The sequence below is a fragment of the Meleagris gallopavo genome, chromosome 8 (genome assembly GCF_000146605.3).
Source record: "Meleagris gallopavo isolate NT-WF06-2002-E0010 breed Aviagen turkey brand Nicholas breeding stock chromosome 8, Turkey_5.1, whole genome shotgun sequence".
In the NCBI taxonomy this organism is placed as follows: domain Eukaryota; kingdom Metazoa; phylum Chordata; class Aves; order Galliformes; family Phasianidae; genus Meleagris; species Meleagris gallopavo.
The window spans coordinates 30304677-30326677 of NC_015018.2; the positions used below are offsets into that span (position 1 = coordinate 30304677).

The window sequence follows — 22001 nt, forward strand, 5'->3', positions numbered from 1 at the left end:
GTGGGCGGCGCGTGTGGGGTCTGCGGGCACAGCGGTGTTTTATCAGAACCCAGGAGCGGTATTCCCAAATCCCTCTGTTCCAGCCTCTGGAGATGAGAACTCTGTTTTCTGGATTGCCTGTGATGTTCTTAGGGCTGCTCCCTGCCTGCTGTGTTCCCGTGGGGCTGGGACAGGAGGCAGTGCCTTTCTATCAAGTGTGTGCTTTCCTTGCATGAGTGCTGTACTGCTTAGGGAATCGTGGCCTCATAAAATGGTGTTGGAAGGGCCCTTTAAGATCATCTAGCTCCAACCCCCTCCTATAGGAAAAGTTGAGGGAACTGGGCTTATTTAGGTTGGAGAAAAGAAGGCGCCGGAGAGACCTCATTGTGGCCTTCCAGTACTTGAAGGGAGCGTATAAACAGGAGGGGGAATAAGGGTGGATAGTGATAGGACAAGGGGGAATGGTTTTAAACTGAGACGGGGGAGGTTTAGGTTGGATATTAGGAGGAAGTTTTTCACTCAGAGGGTGGTGAGGCACTGGAACAGGTTGCCCAAGGAGGCTGTGGATGCCCCATCCCTGGAGCATTCGAGGCCAGGCTGGATGTGGCTCTGGGCAGCCTGGGCTGCTGGTTGGTGACCCTGCATGTAGCAGGCGGTTGGAACCAGATGAGCATTGTGGTCCTTTTCAACCCAGGCCTTTCTGTGATTCTATAATTCTATAGGCAGGACACCTATCTCTAAACCTGGTTGCTCTCAGGTCCATCCAGCCTGGCCTTGAATGCTTACAGGGAGGGTGCATTCACTTCACCACAATGGATGTTTTTGGTCATGAAATCCCCATGTTGTAATGGAGTGGCTCATTACTACAGTGTTATTATTGGGGTATCAACCCTAGTAAATGTAAGATTATACTTGCAACAGCCCATGTGCTTATGTCAAACAATATCTTTGTATTTAGCCTTCCATTTAATACTAAGAAAGTTACAATAAATTACTGCATGTTGTGGGTTTTTCCCTATTTTTAGTCTTTTGTTTGTTTGTTTCCCTTGAAATTGCAGGAAGGGTTTCTGCTCGGAGAGGTAAGACAAGAAGAGACCTTTAGCATCAGTGACTCCCAGATCAGCAACACAGAATTTCTACAGGTAATTGGTAAGTAACAGAGCTTTGAGAAATTCTGAGATAAGCACTGTTGGGTTTTTCATTTCTCAATATAACAGTGCAGTAAGAATTACTATTTCACATTTGAGACCACCATTTTAAAGTTGTTATGAAACCACTGGCTACGTTATTTGTTCACGATTGAGGTGTGAGGAAAGGAAAAGCCATTTGTGAGATACGGGGCTTTTTATGCATCTCTTCTTGTGAAGAAGAGGTGGTGCTGTGGAGAGTTTCCCATTTGCATGGTTGCCTAAATGCAGGCATATGCTCAAAATAAAATAAACTTATTCTTTACTTTACAAATACTGGAGGGGGGTAAACTTATAGTAGGGGGTTAGGATGAGTGGCTGGTAGATGTAGCACTGTAAGGTGTTGTGATGTTATTTGTCAAGGAGTATTTGCCAAGTGGTTTACTTCAGTGACAAAAGAGCTGGTATGTACTGCTGATTTATTGTTATGAAAGCTGAAACGTTGGTAGCAGAATATCTGTTGGTTGAAGTCCTCAGTGAGGAGTTATCACAGGTTTCCAACTCTGCAGTTTACAGAAATCAGGGAGTCCCTAAGAGCAAATCTCCATTTTGTATGCATACATATAACTTAGTGTTAAAATACACCTACATCTGTAAGAACCCAAATGTACATGTAATTGACTTTGTGGAATGGATTGTAGATAACTTTCCAGGATCTTTATAAAGCTTGGCTGTTACACAGACATCTTCCAGTCATCTCACAAATGATATTTTCAGAATTAATGGTCTGTGGAACATGTGCTATGTTATGGTGCATCTAAAGATACTTGCAACCTTGAAGTAGGGCTGGTTGTGTATGTGTAGATCTGGAAAGTTAAGTAGATTCCTGGTTTGGAAAAATAGGTGATAAATTGACTGTGTGACCTGTTCTAATCTGTGAGAGAAATTACAAAAAATAAAGGGATAGATCTTGTGTGTACATAACAACACAAAGTATTGTAGCAAGGGAAGCAACTGAGGTCTGTTTGACAAAACTCAACGTGGCTGCTCAGTGCTATCTGGTTGTAGTTACTGATGCAAGGCACTAATGTCACTAAGCAGCTGCACCCTAGTCTGATTTCATAAACCTACTGCTTCATATTCTGGATACTTTTTGTTGACCAAATTCTCACTACAGCCTTTATTTATCAGCCTTACAAGTTGACCAGAGAGTTTAGGAGTTGAAATGCAATTGATGGTTACGTTACAGTTCTCACAGATGAACTTCAGCACTTTTGTGTCTGTTATCTCAAAGCTTAGTGGCACTGTGTGTGTGTTTCAAGTGTGTATGTAGCAAAGATACTCTATGTATTTATGTAAAATAAGTCAGTGTGGAAAACTCAGATTTGGAATGATGACAGCTTCACAGCATTTGTGTAGTGATGCAGTAACCCAAGAATCAAGTAATGTATTCTCAGCAGTCATAGTCAGTAGATTTGCTGGGAGGCGTTAGTATGAGCTGGAATAATTAAATTTGCTGGCCTTGTTTAGCAGATCATTCCCACAGATTCCTGCATGCCAGAATGAAAACATGAAGCTGACATGGCTTTCTGTGTTTGGAGCTGTTTCAAAGTCAAACAGCAGCACGACAAATTCTTCTTGCTGGTGATAGTGATGCTTCTCAGGCAGCGTGTGTGCCACTGATGTTTGGGGCCTTGTTGGGATGCTGGCTGAATGTGCTGCCATGCCAATGTGTGCAGTCTGCTGTTGTTGGGAGCTGTGGTCTGTCTGTGATTCTGCTGAGGTTGCCATCATGGCTGTCAGAACAGCAGTGAGTCACGCAGGAAGGAAGGCTCTGAACAGAGATGTTGCTGAACACTCCAGCAGCATTCTGATATAGGATGTGAAATAGTGTTGCCACGTGTGTCTGCTCGGGCTGAGCAGCATTTGGTTTCAGACAAGAGTTATGTGATGAAAGCATGATAATATGATTCAGTGACAGACTGTATCTGAGGAGTCTGAGTAGAGGAGAACTGGACAGTAGTACTGAATGCCACGAAAAGGAAGTCATGCTTGGTATTAGAGGAAGCTGAATGGTTTGGGTTTTTGCTTTTTTTCCTCTCTGTGACTACTGGCATGCTACAGTCTTTCCTTAAACGAACATCTTAGCATTTATTAGTAACCCATCAGTGAAAAATGTCTGTGCAACTTATTAAGAATTTATAATTCTGTTGTGTAAAATGAAAATGCAGCTCATCATTAAGGAGTGCTGTTTAACACCTTTTCTCATAATAGATTCTAGTTGTCTTGCCAGCTTAAATATTCCCATGTCTAAAGTTTCAGTGGTTTTTCTCCCCTATCCCTTCTCTTCAACACTGTTTATTAAAACAGCAGTGAATATCAATGCAAGTAAAACGTGGAAAGATTTTTAAAGAGGAAATAATCATAAATGTCTTTGTGAAGAGGTAAAATACCTTACAGGTATACCCTAGTCTCAGATATATGTAGATATATATAGATATATATATCAGAGCTAGTGCGTGTCTTGTGTATTGCTCAAGTATTTTCCTCTATGAAATGGCAGATGAGAAAGAGAAGCTGCTTTCAGGGCATGGTGCTGTGTCATCAAGAGTTGCTGAGACACGAAAGGACATTGTGTGGTCTGATACAGAAGTTTATTTGCTCAACAGCCGTGATGTGGAAAGGTTATGCAAGATATGCCACTGTAACTTCTTTATCTTGAGCAGTTGGACATATGTCTCTCTTTTTATTGCAGAAATCCACAACCATGAGCCATGTTCAAAACTCTTTAGGTAAGCTTTTTCTGTTTTCTTCTGGTGTCGGCTGTGAAATATAAAACAAAACAGCTCACTGAAATGTAGCAGCATTTCAGCTGTACCTCACAACGTTTGTGTTGTTTCCTCACCTGGTGATGGTACAGAAATGCATGTGAATTGCACGTACCATGGCAATGGGAGTTTGGTACCTACTGCCTTACTATGAGGTCTTAGTTTAGAAAGAGTGCTGAGGTAACCAGGCTTTTTTTTCTACCTCTTTAAATTGCCACCTATGCAGTGGAGGCGGATGCAAGTCAGATTAAGTCATATCACTGATAATTAAGGTGAATGTCAAAACCAATTTAATTTATCACAGTCCTAGACTAACTCTGCTTAGGCCTGCTGGGTAGCAGTACCTTATAAACCTGCTGGGTTAACGAGTTCTGTAGTTAGTTGTACTGATGTGCACTAATTACTACAAAGCTTTCAGCTTGCTGGTGCTTTTTGCCTTCTGATCTTCTGCACTCCAGAATTAAAATTAAATATAGGTCTGATGTTCCCTTTAGCAGCTTTAATCTATTACGTGTAGCTTTTCTGTATAGTCTTCATTTGTTATACAGCGATGGCTTCTAAATTGCTCCCTAGAAATCTTTTTTCAGAAGGAATTCCCAATCAATTTCTTCTTGTCTTTATTTAGAGATTTCCAGCCAATTAAGAAGACGCAGTACCTTAGATACTGTGACTGACATTAGTTACATTAGAGAGAAAAACTGCACTCTATCATCTGCTATCTGATAATTACAGAAGGGTGCTCTTATCCTAGTGATTTATATGCTGGAGGCTCCACACACTGAGATAATGTCCCAGTGTCTGGTGGACCCTTCCTGATTCCCTTTGGTGCTTCGTGCAGCACATCTCAAAACCGATCACGTTTACCAGCTTTCCCCAGTCAAGAAATGTGTTGTTACTATCTGAGGTGATGAAAAAAGGGGAGGAAGTCTGCATTTCACTGCATGATTTCTGCACGTGAGCAAGGATGGATGTATTACCTTCAGAGCATAGGGAAATCACACAAAGTTCAGGTAATCTTTCCCAGTAGCAGAGCAAGATGCCAGTTGTTCCTTTAATTGCAGCAGCTGCTGTGTGGGGGCATCCTGCCTTATCATTGTGATTTAAATGCAACCAGGCTAAGGAGTCCTGTGGCTCATCTGCTCTCTATTCTTGCACTGTTGATGAATGTTACAGGCTTGGCCCCAGTGCGTTTAGCAAGGAGCAGGAACTGAATGGTTTTAAAAGACCTGATATCTTCATCTGTGCAGTTCTCAAATTAGGGTGTTCTGTGAAGTAGTGGTTGCTCATCCCATGGGAGAATTACAAGTTGTGAAGAAAGAATTGGATATTCAATCCTTACAAGAATATGCAAAGGTGGTGAGAATGAATTGAAAAGATTATGCAGATAATGCCTCTGAAATCAGTAATTGTAGCTTTAATCTTCAAAGTAACTTGCATATTAAACCAAATCTTATTTCCACCCTTATTTACCAGCCAAGTACTGAGCTCAGGATTTTCTGTTTTGTTTTTTTTTCCCTACACAAACAAGAGTTGAGATCATAGACCTCTAAAACAGAGTGTTTTCCTGCACTGCTTTAGGTGTTAGTGATATCAGCTCTTGAAAGAGCCTGAGGACTTGGCAGGTAAGTCAAGGAGGAATCTATTTTCAAATGTTTTTGCTTCTGTTATGAAGTGTGATCCATTTGAATTTATAACCCTATCTGTGTGGATAGCTTTATAAATTCTTAAACATGTCGTGTCCTCAGAGTAACAACCTGCTAGGATTTGGGCCTCTGTTCTGGAAGCAGAGCCATGTGGAAAGACCACAGTACTTGAGATTGTTGCTGACCCCAGTGTAACTGTTTTGGCTTCAGGGGTCTGTTCACATGAGCTTAATTGCAGGGCTGGAGCTCAGGAAAGTGATTTGTAGCTGCATGTCAGTTGGCCCTGCTTCCCTTACCTCTCTGGCAGGTAGGCCTCCCATCAGCAAAGCAGGGATTTGCAGAATGCTGGTCAAAATACAGTTCCACAGTCTGTTTCTGTATGTTTCCTCTGTTGTAGAGACTGCCAGTGAAATGCTGGCCATCAAACTAACGTGTGCAGTGAAAGCATTTGAGAACTACTAATTTCAGGCATATTATTTTTTGTTACCAGTTGTTTAGAAAACAGACTATTTGCACCAGCTAGTCTTACATGTCTCACCTCCGTGCTCTGCATCCTCCTCTGGGAGTGACTGCTGCTTTATTATTAGCTATGCAGTCACCCCAGGCTTCTGGCTTTGTATGCTAAGCATCTCTTAAGTAGGTGGTGTGAATACTGACCTGTTGGGATAAGGGTAAAATTGCAGAGGTTGATTTCTAATTTATAGAATGCCATCTATTTGAAGAATATAAACTACTTTGTGTAATGTGTGTGTGTGTGTGTGTAAACTAAGTGCCTACATTTCTCTTCTCCTTTTTTGGTTCAAGCTTTTATGACTATGCAGGCAAAGTTAATGAGGAGAGTTTGGACAGGATTCTTAAGGATCGAAGAAAAGTAAGTTGTCTCTTTTCCTCCTGTCCTAGATGTAAGAGAACGTAATCAGAATGGTTTTGAAAAGACAGCTAACTGTAAGAAATAATTCCTTTTAACAAATCTGGTCTGATGTTCTGAACAAGGGTTATCCTGTACACAACTTAGTGGGTTTGTGGTACTTAGGTTAAACTGGGAGCAGTGTCTAAATTCCCTGAAGAAGAGTAAAGAATTGGAGTTTATATCTCCAGAAATGAAGGGCTGGCATTAATGCACCATCTGGTTTCTGAGCTGAATGTGTAGCATAACCATTGTGTACTCCACTGCTGAAGCCAACCGAAAATGTCTCTCTATGTCTGAAAATCTGTTCCAAAAAGTTCATTTTATAGGGTTTAAAAAAAACCAAACGTGCTGTAGCCTTGTAAAGGTAATTGTTGCGCTGCCACTTTTAAGCTGGAGATCTTGCCAGAAAGTAGTTGCATGCCTGCTGTTGGAGCTTTCTGTCATGTGGATGTTGTTAGTTCGTAAAGGAGTTGGGCTCACAACATCTGGATAGCAGTAGAGTTACTAGAGGGTGGGAATGACAGATAGAAGGCTTTGTTTTCTGTTGTTACACTTCTTGTTACAAACCAGCAGCAAACCAGTGTTATCCCAGCTGCTGTAGAGCTGCAGACTGCATCCCTGTGATCACAGAGCTAATGGTGAAGGCTGATGTGTTAAGCTTCTGGGATCTGCTCTGCTTCTCAGCAAGGGTGAAGTTACCATCATTAAACTGCAGTCTTTACTTTCTGATCATCTCGCCAACCTGAACTGCCAACTTCTTACAGGCAGTTCTGCTGAGGAGGGATCTTTAAGGAGGCAAGTCCTAAATCTGTGCAATGACTGCAGTGTAAATCGTTGTGATGGTTTTTATCTTCCAGCAAATGCTGTCAGAATAAACTCTTCTGTGTGTACTTCTGTATTTACACTTGAACACACACAAAGAACATACGTGGTTACATACATGTGATTAAGTACTAGAGATTTGATGACATTATTTGATGACATTAATTGTTGTAGTGTCAAAAAAGAAAAGCAGCAGTGCTGTCCTAAAACTAAGCTAGTCTTGTGTTCTATGCTGCTAATAAAATGACTTACTACATCAGACTGTGTAATTCTACAGATTTTACTGTAAGAAGCTAAAAACAGTGCTTAATTATGACAGTGAGTGTCATATTGTTAGATACATCAATTCTGCTCTATTCCAATAAATGTACACAATCTTAATGTGTCACTGTGTGATAGTGCCTATTCTTGGGGTTGTTAATGATGCATCCTTTGTCATTATTGCCTTAATTTAATTGCCCATTTACACTAAATAATTTTAATGCACTGTGTTCAAAATAATCATTGAATTCTAATATCTTATCTGCTGTGCATATGAGCCTTATCACAATTAAATACACAATTTTATGGCTGTGTACAGCAGATTAGTCCCATACGTCTCATGAGCAGGCAAAGCATTTGCACATATGTTTGCATAGCACTGAAATGTGTCTTGCAAATCAATACGAGTGAATAGGCAGTTGAAATGTTTAGGCTAAAAAAAAATATATATGAGTGCATCTGCTGTGTTTGAAAACTACTCGGGTCTGATAATTTGAAGGTGCTCCAAGATTTGCTGTTAGAAGTGAACAACTGAATTAGAAGCTAATGAAAGTGGGCTCCTAAATGCCACTGAGGGCATGTGAGCCTTTGTAGCAGGCTGAGCAGTTAGCAGTTGTGTGCAGCAGGATGTGTCCATTTCTGGGACTACTTAATAGGTGCAAACCTCTGGTAATTCAGTCAGGCAAAGCTGTTGCAAGAACTGGCTAATTAAAATATCAAGGTTAGGGCAACCTTATGATCAGTTGATGTGTCTGTATCTCTCAATTAATACTTCTTTCTGATGCATTTGATCACAGAACGTTATTGGATGGTACAGATTTAGGAGAAACACTCAGCAGCAAATGTCCTACAGGGAGCACATCATCCATAAACAGCTGACCCACATTCTTGGAGTGCCTGATCTCGTCTTCCTTCTCTTCAGCTTCATTTCCACTGCAAATAACTCAACACATGCTTTAGAATATGTGCTTTTTAGACCAAACCGAAGGTAAGCTGTCTCCTTATATGAGCCAATCCTTGGTTTTTGTTCTGTTTCTTATTGCTACTCAGAGTAGTTTACAGTATAAAGAAGTTGGCACAGTTACGCAGAGGGTTTTCTGTTTATCAAGTGTTAACTTGGTGTACAGCTGTTAGTGATGATGGCTTTTCACCCACCACCACCCTATGCAAGTAACTGAGTGATGAGTCAGTCTTGGGGTGAGTGAGAGGTCTCAGTTTTTAAATACTCAAACAATAAAACCAGTATATTTGAAGAGAAACCTCCTGTCTCTGGCACAATGGCTGTTAGAGCTACAGGGGCACGTCCATCTCCAGGGGATTTTTGATCATGCATTTAAACACAACCTCTAATATTTAGCAGTTTTTATAATAAACCTAACTAAAAAGCTTGGAAATGAGACGAGGTGTCATCAAAGAGATGGAATGGTGTCAAGACTACTGTAAATAATTTCTTGAACAGTAATTAAGAACTCTTTCTAAACTTTCTCTACAGGTATAATCAAAGGGTGTCCCTTGCTATTCCTAATCTAGGCAACACAAGTCAACAGGAATACAAAGTGTCTTCAGTGCCAAATACTTCTCAGAATTATGCCAAAGTTATTAAGGAATACGGGTAAGGTGATACCAAGCTCTGCCTTCTGTATCTTCCCCAAAATAGTGAGGATATGCACTTCAAACTGCAAAAAAAAAAAACCAACCAGATCTGGAGGAGAATGAGCAGTTGGTTCCTACTGTGCTTTTTCTGCTTAGAATGAAATCTTTGACAGGAACAGTTGTAACTCAATGTGCTAAGTGGAAAAGCAGACTTGCTATGGGCAGTCAGTGCTGTGGGCCTTCTGGCTGGAGGATTATTTTGTTATTTAATTTTTCTCAAGCAGTTCTCTATGCAGGCTTGTTTTAAAACCAGAACACTGATTTGGAGTGTTTGGAGTTTTTGTTATTGCTGGTTTTCGTGATTTTATTTAAATCTTGTTAATCCAAAATAGCTCTTAGGACTGCTGACAATGAAATTATACAAGCTTAGAGTTTTCTGCATATGTTTGATCTGAATAAACATGGGGCTTCATTTTTTCAGAAGGAGCCTTGATATCAAATGTTCTGCCGTCCAGATTTTGGTTCTTTAGAGCTTAGTACTTTTTTTACCAGTGTAAAAGAAAACATATTTTAGAAATACAGCAATTGACTGCTTAACAGCAACTCAGAGAGCATGAAGTAGGAACTCGTGTTGTCTTCTTTAACTGATGATCTCTGCTTCTTTTTGTAGTACTGATTTTTTTGACAAAGACGGAGTGATGAAGGACATCAGGGCTATCTATCAGGTTTATAATGCACTTCAGGAAAAAGTGCAGGTAACTTCCTTTACTCACTGTTGGTCAGTGTGTATGTGGCATCTTTTCTTCATCCTTTAATTAAAGCAAGAGCACAGGAGTTATTTAGAGCTCATAAATGATTTCTCATAACCTGTACAGAAATGTTTGACTTCAATAGTGGGACGTGACAATGACCTCTGAAAAATGATTTATATGAATGCCATTGATTCTTTGTCTTTTGCAAGTAAATGTGACTTGTTGCTCAGAGATTTCTGGGAGATGATAGCTATTTTTAAGAGTGCATCTTGAAGAAAAGCTTTCCTGAAGGCTGTGGGGATTTGCCTTCGTGAGTTTAAAAATGATTCCTGGCTCTTGGTTTGTAGTGTGCAGCACAGAGCTCCATCTGCTAGTTAAAACTTGTGAATGTTTTGAGTAGAGCTCAAGTGCATCCTGCTCCAAATGTAGCAGAGCATCTGAAAGCTCCTGGTGTATCAAACCTGCTAGATGCAAGCTTGGCAGCTCGCAGCCTGTAGCTGTGCTGCCTCAGGAGTGCACACATCTGCTCATTGTGATGGAGTCACAGTTCATTTCCAGGCTTTCCCTTCACATCTGCCCTGTGATATCATCAGGGAGTGCTCCTACCTGTTGAAAGCATGGCTTGGTTGTATTTTACCATGCCCATCCTGCTGCTGTACGTCCTTCCAGAGCTGAGAGAGAACTTGGGTGTTAGCTGACTTGAGGAACTTTGACCTTTCAAGTAGGTGTTTCACAGAGAACCTTCAAGTTCTCTGCTAAAGCAGCTGAGGTGCCTGTGTTTGCATTATTCACCAATTAGTTTTGTGTGGTGGCTTTTTTTGTGCTGTGATCTTTAAGAATTAGATACAGCACTGTAAGCAGAGCTCATGTTCTCAACTGCAGCTGGAGGTAAAATCACTGGTTGTGACCCTTTGAAGAAGAAGCAATAAATTGCTAATGACTCGCTGTTCAGGATTCATCTTTGCTTTTAGAGTTGTGTACTCTTCAAAACTGGCTGTGTTTACTGATGATGAGCAGTATTTATTGTCTGAAGATGTAAACAAAATCCACCGTAACACATTTGGATTAAAAAGGAGACCCATGTTGTGCAGCACTGCTCATAAATGAAGCTCTACCTAAAATTTCCCATTCGTTTCTTAGCCAGAATAGGGAAACGTTGCTGAAAATCACTGGGCTTTGCTTATTTAAGTGTTATCAGCTGGGAGATGAGCTCAGGGCAGTTGTTTGTTGACACAGCTGTTTCACACTCTGGTTTAAATTTGGCCTGCTATGAAAAGCATGCACCTTCATGCTAGGTTTTGTAATCATGCTGCCATAGTATCGTTATCCTGCTAATGGCAGTGCCTTAAGGTAACTGTAGACTCTTTGAGTTCAAACAGGAAAAAAAGGTCTTTTTCACCAAGTAGGGGAAACTATCTTTGGTTCTTATGGCCATCTTCCTTGTACTGAGGAATGATTTGGGAGTGCTTTTTCTCCCATGCAGATCTGTGCATTCACAACAGCCAGTGAAAAAAATGCTGTGAAATAGCAAATGCCTGCCCTTAGCTTTGTGTTTTTAATGGCTTCTTCTGTGGCATTGGCTTTATTCGTGTTGCTCTGGGAATCTTTCCTGTACTTGTTGCAAAGTCTGAGCATATCTGATGTTTTCCTCCTAGGCAGTATGTATAGATGTAGAAAAAAGTGAACGTGTGGTTGAATCTTTTCAAGCCGATGTGAACAAGTTAAAAAGGCAAATTGCACAAAGGAAAAACGAAAAAGAACAAAAAATAAGTAAGTACCTTCTCATTTCATTGTTTCAGAACAAGATAATGTAAAGGCAGAATGTTTTGTGGAATTGTTTTGAGCTGCATTCCTGATAGCTCATAGCAAAAGGAAAAAATATTCTGCGCTGGGCTGGCTGGTATCTGCACTTTGGAAGTGTGTGTGCTGCAAGTATTTCTGTAGGAGTCAACCAGTGTTAGCATGCTGGAAATAAGGGGGAGAGGTGGGAGAGTTAATTCTGGAAGTAACACAGGAAAAAATCAGTTGTAGTAAAACCAGGAGTAGGAAAACCCCCCCTAGGCGCTGGAGAAATTCCTTTTGAAATAGAGGCAGAGAATAGGCAAATGGGAAGTAATATTTAAAAATAAACTTATGAACAACCTGTATATTTTAGCAAACGCTTCCTCTGTCTTCCCATGTTTTGGAATACTCGATTTTTGTATTTTTAGCTACGTTTTCTTATTGGTTTTGTATCTGTGTCTGAGGTTGAAAGATGGCTTGTGTTGGTTAATAACCTCACCTGTGCAACAGGTCACTCTGTTGCTCTGATGGGATGCTTTTTTCTCCAGGCAGCGAGGTACTGTTACCATGTTAGTAGTTTAGATCAAACTTCAGCCTTCTCTGAGGTTCTTCCTTCCCTGAACCTCACAGGTGAGGTGAAGAACCTGCACAGGTCACAGCCTATCTGCAAGACATAAGCAGCATGAGTCACTGTTGCTTCCTGCTTGGCTGGTGATGGAACAGCCAGGGATCTGCTGATCTGCTGCTCCACAAGCCAGTGAGAGGCAGAGCTGGTTCTTTAGTGAGGCTGGAGCTGATCTCAGTCCATATGGCAGAAGCTGGGAGCGGAGGAGGAAGAGCAGTCAGTGTTAGTCTCCAGATACTACCAGAGAGATGGAAGTGCTGGACTGAGAATTGATGCCAGAGGGAGCTGAAACAAGAAAACACGCAGCTTGTATCGCTAATATTTTTAGATGCAAGTAGCTAAACAGTGAAGCTGGCCTTCTGTTCTCCCACTCTCTCAATATTGGGAGAATTTCTTTGGTTTTACTGAGTGAGTTGTTCCAGCTAATCAGACTCTGGGCTGGAAGATAAGGGCGCATCTGATTCAGATTCCTGTGATGGTATCGTGTGAAAGCCTGCTTCTCTTGAGAATGTTTGGGTAATGGGCTGTGGCTCTAACACTAGAGCATAAAGTCAGCTGAGGCTTTGTGGCAGATCACCAACATGATTTTGTTAGTGTTCTGGGGTGTAGGCTGTGCACTTCCCAGATGCCAGGAAGTCCCCCACCATAGTTCTCATATTGCTGACTGAAACTGCAGTTCTGTTATTTAACTCCTTCCTCGGACACTTGAGGGAAATACCTTTTCTTTAGGTAAGAGAGAGTCGCTGGCTTGATGACAGAAACTATTCAGCTTTGATTTTTGCATTTTCCAGAAGCGAGGTGTATGCTCAGTTGAGCTGATAGCACTTAGTCTAGCACTGAGCTGCAAGACAGCCTTAAATACACGAGTGTCAGTTCTGACAGATGGTTGGAGGTTAATAACCAGTTAGAAACCAGTCAAACTTAAGTCTATCCCAGCACTCAAGTGTTACTGACAGGAGTTTCTCCTCACGTCTAATGTACGATACCATCAACTTAAGCTGCCTTCTAATTAACTTTCCATAATACCCTCCTTGTATGTTTGAAGGCTTAAGCAGTTTCCTCAGTCTTGTCTAATGATCCAAGTTATTTCAGTCTGTCCTCTTAGGCCGTGATATACAGACCAGGAGCAAGTCTTTCTGTTCTGCAGGGTTTCTCCAATTGTTCCATGTTTCTCACCCTGGAGTGCCTAAAATTAGCTGCAGCATTCCAGTTGTATCATTACACACAACACACGTGTAATGCCTGTTCCATCAGCAGCAAACCTCAGTTTCTTTTCTGCAGAAGGATGCAACAGTCCCTTATTGTGCAGTTTGTGCAGCTCATCATTCCTATGCGTGTCTTCCATAAATTGTTTTCCTAATCACCTCATTTGTTAGGATCACTTTGAAATTCCTTTTCTGATGCTCTGTTATGCTGGTGGCTATTAGTAGCATAGTGTCATCTGTAATCTTAATAAGCATGTGCTGATTGCATTCCATCATCAAGGTTGGAATGCAAGTACTGCTCATGTTACTCTCTGTTCACTATGAAACGCTGAGACTGTGAAATCCTTGAAGGCAAGGCATATCTGTGGCTTTTGGCCTTGTTTTGACTATTAAAGGCACATGAACTGAAGAGTCATAGGCACAGTGAGCCCTTGGCATAGCTGCTCTTTGATGTGAGAGGGCAGAAAACAGAAGGAAAAGCATCAAGTCATGGAAACTTCATGCAGCTATGTTTGTAGGGATCTTAACGTGAGCAGGGTAAGGGTTGGGTGGATGTGGCTATAGGTTGGTGGCTTTGCAGTGCACGTTACAAAAGCATAAAGTACACCATTTTTGCTTTGTTTCTTCTAGGATTGCAGCAAGCAATTTTAAGTAGGCAGATGCCAGCAGATAACTTGGAACCTATGTTTGTTCCACGAATGTCCTACACTGGATTTGCAGTGGAAGGCTGCACGCTCGAAGATTCAGACGTCTCCTATCCTCCCCCTCCGTATTTGGATTTCAGTGCAGCCAGTCAAGAAAGTACTGTCAGTCACAGTCTCCTGGAAAGCAGTGTTTTTATGCCTCGACCTCAAGCAGTGGGTTCTTCTGGTTACGTTTCAACAAACACAGGATTGAAATATTCTGGTAATGGAGCATCCATGCCATCTTCCCAAAGAGCGGTTGGTGACAATGTTGATGAATCAGAAGACAGTGATTACGAAAACTTGCTTGAACCTACAGAGTCATCTGACAGTGAATACTCACAGACGAGGGATTCACGGCCTCCAGCACATCCCGATGGTGACTCCAGGAACACTCAAACTTCTCAGATTTGATGGGGGGGGAAAAAGAAATGGAATGTGACACTGTTTTTCATCGTTGTTACAGAGAGACTTTGGGGATTAAACCTGAAGGAGATGAACTACACAGGATTACTGTGCACACAGTGTAGAAGACTTGCACTAGATGGTTTATTCACCTCGTGATACATTTTGCAAGTTTTGTAATGGAATCATTAGGATAATCAAGTTGTACTAATACTGATGAGGTTCATGGATGTACTGGTAAACTTAGGCAAAATGAAATTTATAGAAATCCTGTAGCTTTTGTCGCCATATTTTCTTTAAGACAATAAAATGGGTTGTAGTAACTAAGCACAGTTAGTCTACAAGTAATGTTCTCAAATCAAAACTTACCTCTTGCACTATCATGCCTTGAATTTTAATTTTTGAAAGGGAAAAAAAATTGTATGGGCCGCCTTCAAAATAGCTTTCTGTGATAAGCCAAATTGGCCTTTGCAAGCAAAGAGATGTTGATAATTCTGAGAAGCCTGACTGGAACAGATGTAGTCTTCCTTCTATGGGCATGCTCTTTTAACAGAGAAGGGGTTTGTTTCAACGTTTTTACTAGCAGAATGTGTCTATCACTTACAATGTCAGTTGCCTTCTTTTCTGTAAAGGGTGTTGGGGGGTGGGATGGCTGATAAATCATCCGAATGAATGTCATAAAATATTACTCTTCTGGTTTTGCTGGGTTTACAATGACTGTATGCCACACTAGCCTCATTTATTGTCTCGTTTGTTATTTTAGTATGAATACAAAGTGCACATACAGGAGCAAATGACTGACGGAAGTGGTAAATTCCATCGTGGTTGGACTTTGGAGTCTGCAAATTGCAAACAGCAGAGACTGCTTCTTGCATTTTATTTGCATCTGAATATTGGATTTACGCTTCTAGATGAGTTATTTTATGTAATAAATAGGGGATGGGGTGGGAGAAGATTGTTTGGAGAGTCCCCTGGGTTTATTACCTCTTTTCCTCTGGATGAAATGTGTAAATGATTATTTTAATTTGAACTGCAGCTCATCAGAAAATTGCCATTTGGGATAAATGAAGTGTGGTGTATTTAGAGAATTTCATGTTTGGATGCACTTATTTTTATTTAATTACTGCTTGTATACTAACGTTGCCCAAAATATGTGAAATTATGCCACTAAAACGTTTGTATTATTGGATTTAATCCCTGATCTGTAAATGAGAAAACACACAGTTTACGATGAGGGCGTCGTAGGCATTTCTCACTTTGAGATGTGAGCAACCACTTTTGGTTTATACCCTGACGAACAAAGCAGTCACTAAAGGTAGGAATGCATCAGATTTGCAAAAGACTGAAACTTCAGCACGTGTTGGGTATGTGGGAAAAGCTCTGCTCATTAGCCTCTCTTTACCTGTACTAAATTAAGCCAAACGAGATGTGAAAACTGCCACTCTCCTATCAAGTGCTTCCACCATTCAGCATCTCGTGGGCTGTTTTAACTATTTTACACGATTCTTGTTAGCCTTAAGCTGTTGCATTTTGTCTTTGGGATTTGCAGTCCATTGAACAGAACTGGTTGTGGGTGCATTGCTGCTGTCGGTGAGCGCCTGCAGCTCGGCTGTCCACGCGTGTGTCGAGATGAGAATTGACAAGATGGCAACTCTGGTTTTATTTTTATTCCGCACAGAAACCTGCAAAATGTACATCTCTGACAAAGCAGTTAAATGTGACAATAAAACCTTATTTAATCCTGTAATTTATATTCTAATATTTGTCGGATTCTGTGTTGATGAGTGACCTTAGCAGAGTACAGAAATGCAGCTGAAGATGGGTGACTTGCCATAGCAGGGTGCTTGTAGTGGTGCGTTGGGCTGAAGGGAGGTGAAGCAGTGCCTCTTATAAACCTGCCATGTCTGTGTGGTACAGGGATGTGTGAGTGCTGGGACATTCCAAGAACAAAATAGCCCAAGCTGTGCATGTCTCTTACGTATAGGAAGGGAAGAGGGAAGGTTATGGTTGGATATCAGGAAGAAGCTCTTTACTATGAGAGTGGTGAGGTGCTGGAACAGCTGCCCAGAGAGGCTGTGGATCCCCGTCCATCCCTGGAGGTGTTCAAGGGCAGGTTGGATGGGGCCCTGGGCAGCCTGGGCTGGTATTAAGTGGGAGGTTGGTGGCCCTGCATGCGGCAGTAGGGTTGAAGCTTGATGATCTTTGGGATCCCTTCCAACCTAAGCCGTTCTGTGATGGAGGTGACTGGAGGTGGAATGCTGAGTCTCAGCAGTGTGTGCACATACAAAAAGAAAAACCAGTGGAAGACCTGCAGCGAGGTCTGTTAACTAACAAACAGGAGGCAGAAGAAGAAAAGCTGCTGGAAACGTTTGCTTCTTAGTTCTAAGTCCCATAGTTTGTTTGGCACAAGGAAATGTTGCCCTGTTCTACTGTTGTGAGAAACCTAGGATTGCTGTTCCTTTTAACTCCAAACTTATTTTCCTGATTATCTGTAGACAGAAGAACAGGACTGTACATATGGAGAATCATAGAATTGTTAAGGTTGGAAAAGACCTCTTGGATCCCCAATCCCAGCCCACCCCCACCATGCCCACATCCCTCAGTGCCGCATCACCATGGCTCTGGAACACCTCCAGGGATGTTGACCCTGGATTTCCTCCACTGGAAGGGTAAGGATGCACTGAGGGATGCTGTGGGAGGTGGATATCTGCATGGCTGTAGTGTCACAACTGCATGTGGAGTGGTCTCTGCACACAGGTGGGAATATTTAGAGCATAGAAAGAGCCCATCCTTTGTGTCCTGCAGCCAGGAAGATCTCTGGCTGTCCTAATCTTAGCTCCTGCCTCTAATTGCCAAGTGTCCAGTGGTAAATCCCCAAACAGAAAGCCAGGAGATAATCTGAGCAGCTGGGAGCTGCCTCCTGAGCAGCCGCCCATCCTCGGTGTCCTCCATCACCATGGGCTCATCCGTGTCCTTGCAGCAGCACAGTGACAGATCCACCTCCTGCCCTCGTAATCCCACCCAAAGCGCTGATGACGGGAGCGAAGGAGGTGCCAGCTATCCATTAAGCCCCTAATCGTGGTGCCCACTGGGATCAGGGCTGTTAGTGCTGGGATTAGGGCTGCTATTTTAGCAGCAAGTTTTCATCCACTCCTGCTCCATCCCTGGGTGCTCAGGGTGATCTGCTCACTGCAGTGCTTCCTTCCCTCGCTCTCGAAAGAAATTTTCTCCTCCAGCTGGGCCTGTCCCCTGGAGATGGATTGGGCACGCTGCGATCAGTGCATAAAGCCCAGCATCATTACTCATAGAATCCTCAATGGTGGAAAAGATCTCTCAGATCTCCACCCCACCATGCCCACTGCCCACATCCCTCAGTGCCACATCCCTGTGGTTCCTGAGCACCTCTGGGATGGTGACCCCACCAGTCCGTGGGCAGCTGTGCCACTGCATCACCGCTCTTTTGGAGAAGAAATATTTCCTGATTCCCAGCCTGAATGTCCCCTGCTGCTCTATTCATTTATCAGCGCTTGCAGTTCAAAGCAGCTGCAGCCCTACAAAATATTGAGCAGTTCTGTTTGAGATGTCCTCGTTTTGAAGAGCTGAAGATCTGCTGTTCTTCACGGGACCTTGAACTATTCCATCAGCTGCTCTCTGTTGTGATGCACCTAATAAGGCTTGGGAGCTCCTCAGTGCTGACATCAAACATAACAGGACAGCAGCAGTGTGAATGAAGAGAGCTGAGTTTCATGCCGTTCCCCACTGCTGTGCATTGCACACCCAAATGGGGCTGCTGCAGCCTCAGTGTGCTCTGAAGGGAAGCCCTAAGGAGCTGCTGAATGGAACCAACTGTGTTTCCCAAGCTTAGCCTAATCCTTTCTTAAGCTTTATTAATGTCAAGTTACATTCAAGCCTGTTTATTTTTATTTCCTCTTAAGCTTTATTCCTTACTCATTTGAGAGAGAGGGTGTGTGTTCTGAATGCGTGAAGGAAAGGTGCTGTTTTAACTTTGGGGTTTTGGGGAATAACAAGTGATGCAGGGTGGAATCGTTACTGCTGAGCTGTGCCCAGGCCAGCTCCTCGCCTTTGGCACAAAACCAGCTAATGATGCAATGCGTTTGTAGGACTTCTGGTCCACGTAATTACAGTAATGGATTGGTTTTGTAGGTGGAGCTGATCTCTGTATACTGCATTCTTGTGTTTAGATGTCTTGAGGGTGGGTCACCCGCGTCTGTTATGGCTGCTGGGCGCTGCAATTTTAAAACACTGTGAATGAAAGACTGATAGAATTGTCTGCTTGGGTCCAAAGTGCCCAAGAATGGGGACCAAAAATTTGAGTTTCTTTAAGAACACTATATTGAAGTTGCCAAATGTGAGGTGAGGCTGCCCAGGGAGGTGCTGGACTCACTGCCCCTGGAGGACCGTGGGGATGTGGCACTGAGGGACATGGTAAGTGGGGATGGGTTGGGGTTGCACTTGGTGGTCTTAGAGGTCTTTTCCAACCATAATGATTCTGTGGTTCAGTGCTTCACTCATCTGTTAGAGAGCTTCTGTGCACAAGGCTTTACATTCATCCTCTATGCTTCTTCATCTTGCTTGAGCGCGAGATGCCCAGTGTCTGCTGCAATGCTCAGGTTCCTTTTTCTCTGCCCATATCACAGCTGTAGTCTGCGTTGGCTAAAGACTCACAGATGGGTGGGGAGCAGCTGCCAGGGCTTCACTTCGAGGCCTCAGAGACCATCCAGGGATCTGGATGGTGAAGGGAGATAAGGTTTCCAAACCTCAGCCACATTTGTTCATTGGGTGCAACATTTCAGGAATACAACAGGACCATCTCACGGAGGTGATCCAGGGGCAGCCCAGCCCTGAGCTGGTAGAAGGTGCTGCTCTGCCTTAAATCATCTTTCTGTTTCCTTTCTTTTTTTTTCTTCTTTTTATCAACAATCATTTTGGGTACCATGAATAATTCTCAGCTGTGACTGCGCTGTCATCACAGGGGGGAATCATAACCAGAACATCTCCGATATGAATGCCCTGCGCTCTCCCCTTCCCCACATACACTTTGCAGACTGAGATCCGCTATTGTTCTGGGGCTCCCTTTCCTGCAGCCTTGCAGGTATCTCAGCTCCTCTTTCTTCGGTCACAAGTACAAATGACACCGACTCAAACCTTTCAGTTTTGCCAATTCGGAAAACAGCTCCAGAACAACAACAAATGGTTTTTGAAGGAAGGCAAGAGATCCCACAGCCTCCAGGTGTTCATCCAAGCGAAGCTCAGCACAATTTCTTTGTTGATGCTGGAAGAAGAGCTCGGTGTGCCTGTGGCCCCCTGGCCCCTGCCTTGGAGTTGGTGGTGTGTTGGTTGGACCTCGAGGAGAATCGAGCAGTGGTTGGGAAGGGCTCGTGCTGACAGGCTGTGCTCCAGCCAGGTTTGTGGCTGGTGTAGGTACATCCATGGTCAAGAAGTGGAACTATCTCTAGGGAAGATTCACCAGTGGAAGTGGAGGAAGGAGGTATTAATTTTAGTCATACAGCTCTTTGAAAATGCGATTAGCAGCATTTATTCACTAAAACACTCATCTGGAGCTTCTGCATTTTAATTAAGGCTTCAGCAAATGCTTCACCCAGTGAAACCATTTGGTGGCAGGTCTGTTGTCTGAGCATGGGATCCATTGAGCACACGGAGGATGAAGACACAGAGGAGGGCTGATGGCCACTGCTGGGAGAAGGTGAGGTTTGTCTGCAGAACGCGATGGGGCACTGCTGACTGCATTGCTTGGAGCGAGGGTGAGCTGGTCCATATTCTACCAAAGTCAGGGACGTGGCCTACATGGGATCCCAAAGGGGCTCAGCATGCAAGTATCTTGAAAGGGAGTGCATTAACCCTTGTATGTTCCAGGGTATTCCTGGTGGAAAACAGAAGGAAGAGAGGTGAGGGCAGAGCCACAGGCAGCAGGATCAGGGCTGGGAAGCAAAGGGACCTCCAGGCAGTGCTGTGCTCAGGTTTATCATGGCCAGAGCACCCTGATGTGGTGTGGGATGGGGATGTGTCCACCACCCACTGCCATTGGGGTTCACAATGGGATCTATGAAAGCCATCGATTGCAATTTTACTGCTCTTATTGCTCTAGAGAGCAATGCCTTTCAATCCAAAGTGACCTCTTCCTGGTGTATTTTCAGATTAGTCAACAATTCTTCATGAAAAAAGGAATCAGAAAGAACCATCTTATTGTTTTAATAGTATCATCTCCCACTGGGAAACCATCCCCATCCCTTCTTTTTCCCAGAGAAAAATAATTCGAATCAGAGCTCGTTTTGCATAGTGATGCATGTTTTTTTTTTAATGTTAACTGAGAAAATTGTAAAAAAAAATGGCAAAAAGAAATCACTGTGAGGACATCATAACGCACTTATTTTCCTCCCAAATGGGACCACCATCACTATGAGAGCCCTCACACCCCGTGCTCTGCATGAGGATTAATATTTTAAAGCGGGTTGGGGTTAAAAGGCGCCACATGGATCTGAGCTGTGCTGCCAGAAGTTAGCAGAAGCTTTAGGATGAGGACAGGATAATGGCTCTGTTAAAAATAATAATGATTTATTCTTTTCCAATCCAATTATTGCCCGGAAGAGCAGCGAGCAACTCAGCATCATGGCCTCACAGCTGAGCACCATGCACACCAGGCTCTCTCCCCCTGGCACAGTGAGGGTTGCAGCGACTGACCAGCAGTCACTTTGCTTCAGCATTCTGCTCCCCACGTTCTGTCGTTCCAGGTCTTGCCTTGCAAAGCCATGTATGCAAAGAAGAAAGCAGTGGGACGAGAGAGGAACCCCCCAGAACACAGCATCGCAGTCCCTGCTTATTTACAGCTCTACAAGGAGTTTCCACTGGATTCCTCACTGGTGTACAGAAGAGAGGGGTAAATTCCTCCTCATGAAGTATTTATTATTTTAGGTTGTGGTCACTACAAACTCTTTACCCATATTTTTTAATGAATTTTGACTCTCCTGAGTTGCTGTTTTATATTTTTCCCCTTGCACTGTGCTGGCTTTTCCTGCGACTTGGGCTACATATAATTCATTTGATCTCTCTCCACAGAGAGCAGAGAATTAGATTAAAGAGACAAATTAATAAACTGTGGTAGCTGTGAGACCTCATGCTTTTTACTTACCAAGAGAAGTACATCATCCTGAACACAGAAGTCAGAAATGTTTTTAACGACTGCATTTGGCCATCCTGCTGTGTCCCCAGGAAGCCTCACCCCAAATTTCTCCTGTGCTGTGATGTGCAGGGAGTTGGTTCGAAGCAGTCACTGTGTGCTCTCTCCAAATCCCCAGAACTCTGGTTGGGGTCAGGGCAGGATGATCAACAAGTTCCATCATCAGGAGA

At 43.0% G+C, this 22001-nt stretch overlaps 1 protein-coding gene across 3 annotated transcripts; it reads left to right on the forward strand.

The window, feature by feature from the left end:
* The first annotated feature begins 1019 nt into the window (after positions 1 to 1019).
* On the forward strand, positions 1020 to 16370 carry ABRAXAS2 (abraxas 2, BRISC complex subunit). 3 transcript variants are annotated; one of them, XM_019617876.2, is made up of 8 exons: positions 1020 to 1128; positions 3862 to 3898; positions 6382 to 6448; positions 8368 to 8558; positions 9063 to 9182; positions 9834 to 9918; positions 11571 to 11685; positions 14158 to 16370. In XM_019617876.2, the coding sequence occupies exons 4-8, from the start codon at positions 8413 to 8415 to the stop codon at positions 14622 to 14624; spliced, it is 933 nt and encodes a 310-aa protein (XP_019473421.1). In that variant the 5' UTR covers positions 1020 to 1128; positions 3862 to 3898; positions 6382 to 6448; positions 8368 to 8412; the 3' UTR covers positions 14625 to 16370. The 3 variants fall into 3 exon arrangements, with proteins under 3 accessions (XP_019473421.1, XP_031410394.1, XP_031410393.1); XM_031554534.1 differs by lacking the exons at positions 1020 to 1128; positions 3862 to 3898 and adding an exon at positions 5507 to 5556 and having other exon boundaries at positions 6382 to 6452; XM_031554533.1 differs by lacking the exons at positions 1020 to 1128; positions 3862 to 3898 and adding an exon at positions 5507 to 5556.
* The last annotated feature ends 5631 nt before the right edge of the window (positions 16371 to 22001 follow it).